General features: G+C 31.3%; 1 protein-coding gene across 1 annotated transcript in view; it reads left to right on the top strand.

Annotated features, from left to right (window-relative positions):
* The window catches only part of LOC147068037 (transcription factor hamlet-like), a 121,651-nt gene that overhangs the window by 86,957 nt on the left and 21,739 nt on the right, over window positions 1-12,955 (top strand). The window contains exon 5 of the mRNA XM_085952048.1: window positions 311-419. Coding sequence (XP_085808174.1) covers window positions 311-419 — 109 coding nt within the window. The remainder of the gene's footprint in view (window positions 1-310; window positions 420-12,955) is intronic.

Genomic DNA, 12,955 nt, shown 5'->3' with positions numbered 1-12,955 from the left:
TTTTGAAAATGTGTTGTGCTCACTTCTATGATTTTTAGAATACATTTTATTAAAGTTGTTTTTTATGTTTTCAATGTATATCTAATAATCAATAAAGCGGAGTAACTTATTGTGATACATTCATAAAATAAAAAAAATATATTTTCTATTAATAATATGGTGATCTTATAATTTAACTGACGATGATTTTTCAAAAAGTTTTCAGTTTTCCATTTTTTTTGAAAACATTTTATTGAATCCAAAGATCTTAAATTATAAAATATTTGTTAGAAAAAATACAATACTTATGTTTTAATGATTTATTTGACAGGATCTCAGCACAGTGGCACCGTTGAAGACGACCGCGAGGAAGACGAACTCGAGGACTCTGGAGAGTTGCGCTGTGCCGTCTGTGATCTTCTCTTCCAAGAATTAGACCAGTAAGTCCACTGAATTGTTTATACGTAGTTATATTAATTGATAATATTATATCGACCCAGAAACATCATATTATAAATTATACAGGTATTATGCCACAAGTTAGTATTCAATTGACCAGATTTTACTTGTATTAAAAATACCATAATATCATGAAATCACGTTGAGCTAATATGAGCTTGGTTATGTTAAATTAGGTTAGTTTGTTCATTTCATCAGTTGGTATTTGATTTTATTTTAAAAATAAATAATTCAAGATGACGCTTTTACAGTTTTTTTTTTTTTTTTTTAATTTAGTAAGTAAATTTGTTATTCTTTTTCTGTTATTCATTCATATGATATAATGTTTGTGTATTTTAAAGTTTTTATATTATTGAGATTGACCAGGCGAACAGTACATTTTTAATCTTATAATCAAAACTACAGTGACTTAGTAGTGGTCGTTGATTAACATTCTGGTGATATGTAAAGTAATTTTCAATACTACGAAGAATAAAATATGCACAAATCTTGTGTATCCATAAAGCAGAAGTTGTATGAAACGACTGTTTTATACGATTAATGGTTGCTTACTAGCCACTCGTCTGACTCATTAGGTGCTGACTCTGGATCATACACGTATTGAAAAACAACACGTAAGATGCGAAACTCAAACCCGTATTCCGCGTTTGAAGATATAAATAAGAGATATTGATTTAAATACCTACCAAGTAGAATTACAAATTGAGGACTCTGTTATTTTGTGCTGGACTTTTATACTAATTGAAAGGGTGATTTGAAAAATGATGATATTGCAAAATTAAATTTCTAGTAAGGTCAAAAACTCTAATGTGCAATAGTAACGGGATTTCCTCAAATGAATGTATTCGTTTATGGAGTTTTCGATGGTAGTATTACAGTGTAAATAAAAAATGCATCGCTTGCGATGTGGCGTCAAGTGCAACGCGATCGCGTGTGTAATATGGGACGAAAAAAATCTAAAATAATATCATTTTGTATGGCGTGCTGTAAAGCAACTAAAGGACGATACTGAAGGGCTGGAAATGTACAACGGCATCAGTTGCATTGTAAAAAATACGATATAAGACAGAAAATTTATCAAATCTATTTTTTATTTTTTATTTGAAACAGATTTACTTTTTTATCATTTTTAGTCTGGCAACACTGATTTCATCAGTCCCAAGTCTCATGAAGTATAAAATAATAGCAGTGGTCTAAAAAATATTAATTCCCTATACAAAAATCATGCAACGACCTCCTCCCCACCCACCTTGTTTATAATATTTGAGATACCATAATTAGTTTTATTGTTATTATTATTTTAAAATTAAGAATTGACAATGAAATATAATGAATTCATCCATAGGGCTTTTGTTGCTGGTTGAATGTTATGTTATGAGTAAAACAAGAAACTAGATATTATGGCATATATAAAAAATTTGTTTTTGGTTTCAGAATTTCAGAAATTAATTACGTGTTATACCTATATACATACACCTAACAGTGGCGTGTTGTGACTTTTGCCTATAGGGATGCTTTTTAAAGAATACGTACTATATTATAACTACTATTTGCTATATATTATCGACTTAGAATATTGCAACTAATTTAATTTTGACGATTAGTATGGTTTGTCATATTTCTAAGTGGTAACTCTACGATATTTTCACAATATAGATTATACTTATTATGACAGATAACAACCACCCGTAAAAGTCTTAAAGTAATATTGAACCTTTTGAAGAAGTTTGCTAAGTAAAATGTAGATAGCATGTAATTGCACAATACACGCTCAATAACTCACGAATATGATAGGTATAACTTAGTAATTTATTGAATATACCATCTTTTTGAAACCTACCTGTACCTAATATATAGATTTAATGCGAATAATAAGTATCAGAGATTAAGGGCCTCTCACAATTTGGTCATCTGATACAACCTGTGTTTCATTGAGTCTTATGATGTAGTGTACTTATATTTGTTCATGTAGGATGTAGGTTATTAAAAATGTAAGAAATGTGACAGTCTTCATTAAAAATAAATACTTATCTCAGAAATTATAAAAAAAAATGTAATTATTGACCGAATTTGAAAATATACAGATAGTAGAATATCTGTATGGTTGTTTGATTCCTGGGTTAGTAGCTTAGTGGTAGCATCCCTCGCCTGGAATGTGATACAAGATTTTTTAAATTATAATTTTACTTAAATTTATGTATATTTGGATGCTTTTTCAAGATATGTATTTCCATACAGATAAGTTGGCTTAACCGTTAATTATACTAGTGTATTATAACTTTATAGAAATTCAGACTGAAAAAGTTTCAAATCGAAATTAAACTGCTTGCCGCGATCAATAACAACACAGCACTATCAGCAGATTAAGATCGTAGTAATATCAGACATTGATTTCGTGTTTTCATATTGCATTCTATCTATGATAATAATGTCCACTATTAGCGTGACACGTAATCTAGGCATCATTACATTTAACTAGCCACTCCACAGTATAACATCCCTATTATTTTTTAAATTATCTATTCAAGTATACACTGCTTATTTATGTATATATTTAATTATTTTTATTGACATGCTAATAGAAATGCCGCATTATGTACCTATGTTACATATTCAATGCAAATAACTTAATTTTTCTTATCTATTTTTGCGTTAATTTTTTTTTCTTACCAGAGAACAACTCTGGGTGTTGTCATAAAACAACTAGCTAAGAAAGGCTGTGGATGATATTATTTGTTATCCATTCTTGCACTGAATTAAATGCGTCATCTATGTGATTATATATTAAGCTTGTTTTCTAAATACTCACATGTCGTTTTGTGTGTTTTTGATCCAGAGTAAGGCTCACTGTATTGGTTGAATGCCTAATGACCATTCTGTTTATATAATCCATTTTGCGGAGGCCCATATTATCCTCTTAGGAACAATTAAAACAGTAATGATTATATTCAACATTATTAAATACATTAACACAAAAATAATACAAGATAAAGTAACTACCTAATATTCATATTATTTCTTTATTAATACCTACCTAAGTACCAATAATAAAACCAACATCTCACTTTGTTTTTTAAGTACCTACTGCTTTATATATTTCTATGGATTGCCATTATTATACTATCTACATTAAAATGAAGATTTATATACTTTATATTGAATAAAAAAACCTCAATTCGAATGTATTATTGCTGATATCAAAACTTTGTTTAATCTACCAATGAGAATAGCATGTTTTGTTTTCCACAAATTGTTAAGCGATTTTGTGGAAGAGAAGCGATATTATTATTAGTATTACTATTGGAAAACTGCACTTTAGGGTCATCAAAAGGTGTCGATAATTATATTTTTCTCGTGATTCTCAAAAAGTTTTATAAAATAGGCAATCAATTTAATGTCTTCTAAAAAATACAACCGGCTGCATTTCATATTATACGCGAACCTGCATTGAATGAACTCGAACTCACACGTTTTTTTTGTACTGTATGTTTGGATCAAGAGAACGTATTATGTTGAGCAATTGTCTAACAATTTCATTAAATTTTAACAAATTCAACACAACAAAAAAATTTCAACAAATTCTGTTCATAAACGTGCTATTTGGGAAGTGACCAATATCGGATTGTAGAGGTAGTGTTGATGCTGACATTATTTCTGGCTATTGTAACCAGATATGTATTTTTAAAGATAGTTATTTTATAATAAACGGTGTAATCAATTAACGCATTAAGATTTTTATAACACTATTTAGATAACAGCGACGATGCCACGATTTGCAATATTGATGATTTTTATAGATTTTAACAATTATTATTAACACGCCCATAATAGCTGAGTAGATAACGTATCGGTCTATAATGTGGTAGGTGCGATTCCCAGGTCTGGCATAAATGTTGTCTTTCAATGTATGAACCTCCTAGGTTGAGCAAGTGGCTAATATCCACTTCTCGTAAAACAGAAACCTGTTAATACAACCTTTACTCAGTAGAGGCCTATTTATGATTTTAGAATCGAACATGGTTAAAAAAATGATAAATTCTAATTGGCCAGGTTACATTTTCATTTATAGATTGAATGTCTGTTCAAAAAAAGGTTTGCCAATAGAAAATTATTTAGTATTAGAAAATTTTCTCCAAAGGTACTTAGAGTGAATTATTAATAATATAAAATAAATAATAAGCGATAACAGTATATATTTTTTTGGATTACTATAAATAAATGCATAATTAGTAGCTTGTAAAGTTTGAGAACCATTTTGAGTTTCTACAAAATCGCTCGTGATGGCGCTCCATAATGTTTGTTTCGACATTAGCGACACCTGTGATTTTTCCCTAAAGTTATTTGTACCTGCAGCGCAAAGCTTTGAACTAGTTTTCACATGTCAAACTGATGGATAGGGATTCATTCGTTTAGAAAGTTTAAATGACAAGAAGCCAACTTAATTGATGTGTCGGAATATTGAATCAATTAATTGAGCGAAATACTTTGAAATAAAATTTGGACTTCGTATACATTTTGGTAGCTGCCTAAAAGAATAAAATTACCATTGCGCATAAAACTTATCAATAAAAATAATAAAATTACTAATTAGATCAATTTTGGTTATGCAAATAAAGACATAGTGCATTAGGTAAGTATATAATTAAATTTGTCATCCATAATATGACGTCACACGTTTTCGGTATTTTTGACCCCTTATCGTAACATAATCTGTTACTCCCTCGATAGTATGTTGCCAACCGTACTATAATAATTATAGTACAATACTATAATTTTATGCCAAATATGCTAAAAATACATACCTACTATAACTGTGAGTGATTCTAGACGAAAAATGATCATATGGGTACTTCTATAGTTTTTTTTCAGAAATACTATAACATTTACAACTTTGAAATGTAAGCAGCAAAGAAAAGGATGGCAACACCGCCTCTTGATTTAATTACGTCACATATTTCATTGAGAATGATCACAGTATAATATTTTCACGAAATATTTTATTCTCAGAAAAAATGAGTTTATAATTTATTGGCATTATGACGTAAATTTTTTTTATAACTCCCCCAACCTTTTTATCGGTCATCACAATACATTAGACTCCTACCCCTACCCCAACGATTAAGTGTATTTTTTAAAATACATTAAACAGCTTGAAAATGCCTGTCTATTTCTTTCTTCTTCGTCGTCATAATTGAAGATCGTGATCACTCTGGAGTCGGTTTTCTTTAATGAAATAGACTTGATGTAAGTACATTCGCAATAGCTATCAAAACCCCAATTGCATTCTTTTTATTTTTATGTCATATCCATTATCGGACGTCAGCAATGAGTTCAGGCCATTTTTTATCTGTCGGTCACAGCTCTAAATAAGGATAGATTACTGAGGTCAAACTAGTCTGAGGTTCTTGAGCGCCAGGACGTTCTTCTTCTACCAGGATCTCACTAACTGGAGATCTTTCCTTGAATAATAAAATGCAGATGTTGATATTCCTCTCTTTCCCGCATGATGTGGCGAAAGTATGCTAAATTTCTTGTTTTTATTTCTTATCTGATTCCCTATTTTGTTTTTTCCCCATTCCATTACACCTTGCCATTCGTAACGATGTCTTTCCAGCTGATACGGAGCATGCTTCCATATACCCACATTTTAAAAGTTTCAAGTTAGATTAGGTTAGGTTGTTTCTATGAGTGCCTTCACTCCATATATTAAAGACATAGTATCTACCTATACACATTCCTCCCACATAAGCGTGTAGTGTGTAGTTCGATAGTTTTGACAGAATGGTAACGATTACAATAATTAAATTTACTCTATGTAATTCGTGCGCGGTAGAAGAAATAAGTTATTCCTCTATAACCATTCTCATTTGAGTGCCAAGTTTAGGTCGAGACGATATAGGTTTTTCTCAGTAATGTAAAAGCACCATTAGTTTTCTCGAATCGGCATTTCAATTCAATGCTATGGCCGTAGTTACTACAGTGCAACCTAAAAATCGTATTAACCCTATCCAATTCATGTGCAAGAGAAGAGATCGTATCTGCGCATAGTCATTTCACTAGGCTGGTATATATTATACGTAAATCAGTCAAAATTTAAAACTTCCGCGGCGTTTATATTTTGCAGTAATCCGTTATTAGTTGTATGTATACTATCAATACATAAATCGATTTAAACTCGTTTCACGGCGGAAATCGGCCACATTCCAAAATATACCTACTTATTATATTCCCACTTGAAATTAATGTTTTTGTTTTTTTACGTGTTATTATTTAACACCCACAATGTTAGAACGTTTTTGATGACTTTTTTCATGGGTTTTATGTTTTCATTAATCTTCATGTATTTATAATCGATTTTTTCATCAATAACAATAATTCTGGGTAGTGGTCGTTGGAAATTAACCACATGTCTGTCATAATTATTTAGTATTATCTGCGATCGATACATTGTTTTGAATTTTAATCAACGAGTGCATTAAGTGGTCCGTATGTAAAATATTACAAAAAAAGTTGTAGGTGGATTTGCAATACGGAAGCAACTAGTAATGTTAAAGATTATTAATGTACGAAACATTTCCATATCTATTTTAGTAAATCAGTCTTTGTTGTTATGTATTTATTTATTATTCAGTCCTGGTACGAATTGTGCATCTCTGTGATTGATGCTTTTAAATTAAAACAATGGACAATTTAAATAATATAGGTTCAAAATAATATAGGTTCGGATTTAAATACTAATTAAAAAAAAACTAAAGTAATGATTAACACGTCGTAAATATGCCAGCATCATAGATGACAGGTATTTATTTGTTTAATGAATTAATATGAATTTTATATACTCGTAATATACGGTTGACATATGTTTATTTGATGTGACGAGACATTGTGAATGTTTTATATTATTAATAAAAATACAATATGTGAACATTGGAGACAGTATGTAAGTGTCATTCCTCATCAAAAATTTATTGTAATGCATTGTCATCCAACTGATACATGTGTACCAAATTTCAAGTCTTTGGGTTTTTTAAAGAATAGTTAATAACCATGTCATTGCTTTTTCGTACAAGGTGGTTGTTAGTAATTTTGAACAATCACAAATACCCAGGCTTTGAGAAAAACACATAAATATTGTGTCCTCACCGGGATCGAACCCAGAACTCTCAGATGTAAGGCCAGCGCCGTACGCACTGTACCACGAGAGCCGCCTAAAGCCTCTGGTTACACGTTGGCAAATGGGTGAAATAGCCGTAGATAATATTCGTTTTTGTAATCACAATAACCGAAATGAATTTTCTATCTCTCATGCATGATGAGACCATCTATCTATAAGTAATAAAATACTGCAGGTTGTTTCAAATAATATAACAGTACTTATCATATTTTTTACGTCTATAAATTTTATATCGAATAATCCGTGGAGCAAAAACGATAATGATATTCGTGTTCGAGAAGTGACAAACTATGTTGTGGATACTATAATAATATATTATCTACACATAGATCCAAAGTAAGGTTAAATAAAGTGTGTATTAAACCATTTATCTACATTAGTTAGGTTAATTATATATACGAAAATTGTTTTCAAAGATAATTTAATAATGAATAAACCAACCTTTTTATACTTTCAAAATATTCACTAAAAAAATAACATGTATGCAACTATAAGTACATTAAAATACAAATAAAACAACGGATTGATAATGTTTCATTTGTACCAAATGATTCAGGTGTACGTCAATTACATACTTTAAAGTAGATACGTAAGTAGTATTAAAGTTATGTAGTTGCAGAAGTGGCATATAGATATATGAAATAGTATATTCCAATCAGAGTTATATAAACATTAAAAAAAATCTATTGCGTGATGATACTGACACAGAAAAATTACGTTGCATAACATACCTTACGGCTACCTGTCAACAAAATGTAATGACATTTCGAAATATAGATCAGTCCAAGTTTTTGCCGCCTTAATATAAAATACGCTCGTAATGATAATAATAATATGACAGGCTAGCAAAATCATCAAACCCACGATGAGTAGCTGGTGCAAGATGAAGAAATCATAAATTTGATATTATTATCTAGCACTAGTACGAATCCGACAACTATAGTTAGTTGCTCAATGATCAAATTAATTATTGAGGCTTTGATTCGAAAAAAATGTTGATTCAAGCCAAAGGATTGCTTTGTTGTTGTTTTTTGTATGCTTCAAATGATGGGCAGAGTAAATAATTTTGCGTTTGAAGATAGGAATTCAACTTTCACTAATCTATATATATTATATAAAAATCAAAATATTTTTGTTTGATTTCCTTTTAGTACCTACCTACTTGGCGCCTAATTGACATCTAAATGTAAAAAAAACCAAGTGTGTTCAAATTACCTTCCATGCCAATTCCAATTTAGAATTTTCACGACAGATTAAGATTGCATATTTTGGATTAATTTCTTTTATTTGACTTGGCTGTCAGAATTATTTTCGTTTTGACATGTTGTATGCCTAGATACATATATTTTAATATTGAAGAACTTAATTATTATCGTTTTGTTAGGTACAATAAATGTATATTGATCAATGAAGTGACCTCGTGCGAAGCTGGGTACTTCAGCCACTAATAATATGTTTGTGAACATTTTGCAAGAAATCATATCTGTTTGAAAAGTGTGGGAGAATGCGGTGTCATATGGCGAGCGAGAGAGTCTAATCCCAATCCCTAAGTTAGCTCTATAAATTTTGTTTTTACTTCGCTCTTTGAAACATACATATAGGAAAAAAAATCGTAGACCCAATAGAATTCGAACATACGTCTTTCGCTATCCGGACGAGGGCTCTGACCACTAAGTTACCGATCCGCTTTATTTCCAAATAATTCCGAACCCAAACAATCACTGCAGCTAACTTTTTTTAAAAATATTTTTATTTAATCAAAGTTTCATTATTTATAGAAGTCGGCTGGATTGCTCCAAATGTACGAGGGTGGGTCAATAATTCCTTAAAAAAAAGCATTAAAACAGGTTTTATTTTTGTATTTTTTTTTTATTTCTCAACATAATTTCCTTGGAGCTCAATACACTTGGTTAGACGTTTCTCATTTTTTTTAAACCGTCAGAAATGCATTTGCATTTGCAATTGCGGAAAGCATTTGTCCGATCGATGACTTCTTCATTTGAAAAAAAACGTTGTCCACTTAGCCATTTTTTTAAGTTTGGGAAAAGGAAAAAGTCACTGGGGGCTAAATCTGGCGAATACGGTGGGTGGTCGACCAATTCGAACTTCAATTCTTCAATTTTAGCCATTGATCGTAAACATGTGTGAACACGGGCATTGTCCTGATGAAAGAGAATTTTTTTCCTGTTTAAATGAGGCCGTTTTTCTTCAATTTTGTTTTTTAGCTGGTCCAATAAAGATGCATAATAATCCCCTGTTATTGTTTTTCCTTTTTCCAAATAGTCAACGAAAATAATTTCACGTGCATCCCAAAATACAGTAGCCATAACCTTACCAGCTGATTTTACGGTTTTCGCCTTCTTTGGACATGGTTTGCCTTCGTAATCCACTGCTTTGACTGTTCTTTCGTCTCGGGAGTATAGTGGTGTATCCATGTTTCATCTACAGTCACAAAGCGACGAAAAAATTCATCCGGATTGCGTTGCATGAGCGACAACAGGGCTTTAGAGGCCACCACCCTATTGCGTTTATTGTCGACTGTGAGCAAACGCGGCACCCGTCTTGCAGAAATATTTTTCATGCCCAATTTGTCATGTAAAATAGAAATGACGCTACCTTTTGAGATCCCTGTAACCTCAATTATCTCACTCAACTTTAATCTTCGGTCACTTAACACCATATCGTGGATTTTATTGATCATTTCTGGTGTAGTCACCTCTACAGGACGTCCTGAGCGTGGTTCATCCTTTGTTGATGTACGACCACGTTTAAATTCATTTAACCAGTTATAAATAGTTGCAAGTGAAGGAGCAGATATGCCGTGAACTAAATCCAACTCATTTTTTATTTCCTTTGCTGTTAACCCTTTTATATTAAAATGTTTAATAACAGCTATAAACTCAATTTTCTCCATTTTCCATTTTTCCATTTTCCACAAGCAAATTTTTTTTTTAAATGTACAAGAAACACAACAACCCGACCAATCTGATTGAAACTTCGCAGCATACTGAATCGGTAGTGCCGCTGCATGAAAACAAACCGCTTGCAGTACTAGTCGCGCCACCTGTCGGCTTTTCTAAGGACTTATTGACCCACCCTCGTATCACGACTGAATTATCTTCAAACATTATCGTCATTGTAATTATTACACCTGTAATAATTAAAATAATCATGATGATAATATAGTGTAAATACCGTTACTGTTTATTATTGATCGTCTTGAAACACATTGATGAAATTAAAATAAAATAATTTGTCATAAACTTGACAATTTGATGTTATCGGAGATCTCAGAACGTCACGGACAGACGTTAGGTCCGAACGAGTAGTTGTGTCTATTAATAATTGAATCGAGTACCGGCGTGTCTCCGTGAATACCGGTTAATTTAATCACGGATTATGCTTCTCCATTTTTAGTTCGGACTAAGTGGTTGCACCGTCGCCTTGCGTATTCAGAAGCGTAAATCTTCTAACACTTTCCAACGACTGATCTATTTTTTACGCTTTTTCAATACGCTGTCAATTTAAACTACTACCGATTGGACAGTGGCGGAGACGATTACAATTATTTGCTCATTAGGTGTACCCACACTAGATTAAAATTCAAACAAACAAATTAATACAAATATAGTCTTATTTTTTTTTTTAACTCGAGCTTTGGCCTCCTTCACGCCTACCGCCTTCACGATGGAAAAAAACATATCCAGCTATCATAATCAAATCATCTATGTGCTTCAAAACTTTGCAATCAAACATGGGGTTGTTAAAAATTGAAAACACTAATATTTTTCAGATTTTAGTTTTATGCTTACGATATTCTCTAATTTTACAGTGTATTGTCTCAAGATATAGCTAAAGTTCTAGAAAGAAGTATAACAAAAAAAATAAAATCCCATATTAAAAAAATATTGATTATATAACTAAAGAAAACTAACATCGGCTTCGTCCACTTAGACTACTTAGAGGTTCGGTCCGCACACGTGCGTACTGCATTAACGCGGTTAATTGCGGTCCATGTGTAGACTGGGCCTTAGGGTGATATTATAAATTGATAATATATTTAAACCTTCTCAAGGGATTGAGCGTTTACTTGGTGGTAATTCATAACGAATTTCTAACATTTATCTGTAATTGGTGTTCACCACATGATAAAAACACTACCATTGGTGTTTTGCTCATATAATATGTTTAATACAGGTTACTATATGAGTGGGGAGTGATATATTTTTTAACGGTAGTAGATACCTACGTAAGTATTATACGAGGTACTTAGGTATATATTAAATAATCATGTTTTATATATATTTTTTAAATAACGTGGGAGGTCTATTGCAATTCACCTGTTATCTAACTATTATTGATTGGCAATTGAAGGTAACGAAGCAATTCAGGGTTTTTTGTTGTTTTTGATTAGATATTTAATACGCGTTGTCAACTATACTATTTTACTACTAATATTTTATCAGTGTTCAACTATTATTTCAGTAGCAACATTATTTTTATAATATACTCTATTGTAAAAAAATGTATGTAGCGATTTGGTCTAGCCAAAACTTACGAACAGAAAACATTTGTTCCAAATCTCAGGTGGATGGCAAATATGTAATTGTAATCTATGCAATGATTTGGTCCATAATTTCTTCTGACTTCTTCCTTGTATGGAAAATGGTTCAAAGAATGATTAGCAGTAAACTCATTATGTCTGTATGCTCCGTACGTGAGTGGGTTTGAGAAAAATTGATTGTACACATTTAAAAATTTAAACGCCACTGAGCTTTCAAATAAAGCTTACGTAAATGCCGCAAAGTTATTCGTTCGGATGTGTTGGTCTGCTGAAATATTTATACGTGGTCCTCAGACTCAGTTTCTTGTCTGGTAGCTGTCCAACCTGTTTACCGGTGCAAGAATAATATTCAACAACATGAACGGATTTCGGCATTATCGTTTAACATTTATAATACCTATAAGTTCTCGAAAAACAGTTTTTTTTATATTCATAGTGAGAAAATTGACATTAAAATATAATTCACATGTTCATATATAGAATATACAGAGTTTCCTTAATGTGTGTTTTTTTTAAAATTAAATTGTATATTACTACAATTTCATTTTAGATGTGGGGATTCTTTTAAACGCGATTCTTATAAAAATAATATGTACTTACTGAATAGGAAAACATAATATGTAGCTCTTATATTATCATTTTGTGCAGCAATGTCATATTGAATAATTAGAGTCATTAGATTATTAGATAAATACATGTCTATATTTATTAAATAATGACTATATCGTTAATTGAAAATGGCAAGTGAAAACACAAGTGACACTAGAGACTACTAAACC

This window comes from Rhyacophila brunnea, unplaced genomic scaffold, assembly GCF_057557595.1.
Source record: "Rhyacophila brunnea isolate RB1 unplaced genomic scaffold, BYU_Rbru_1.0 scaffold_3, whole genome shotgun sequence".
Lineage (NCBI taxonomy): Eukaryota > Metazoa > Arthropoda > Insecta > Trichoptera > Rhyacophilidae > Rhyacophila > Rhyacophila brunnea.
This window is presented reverse-complemented; position numbering and strand designations above follow the sequence as displayed.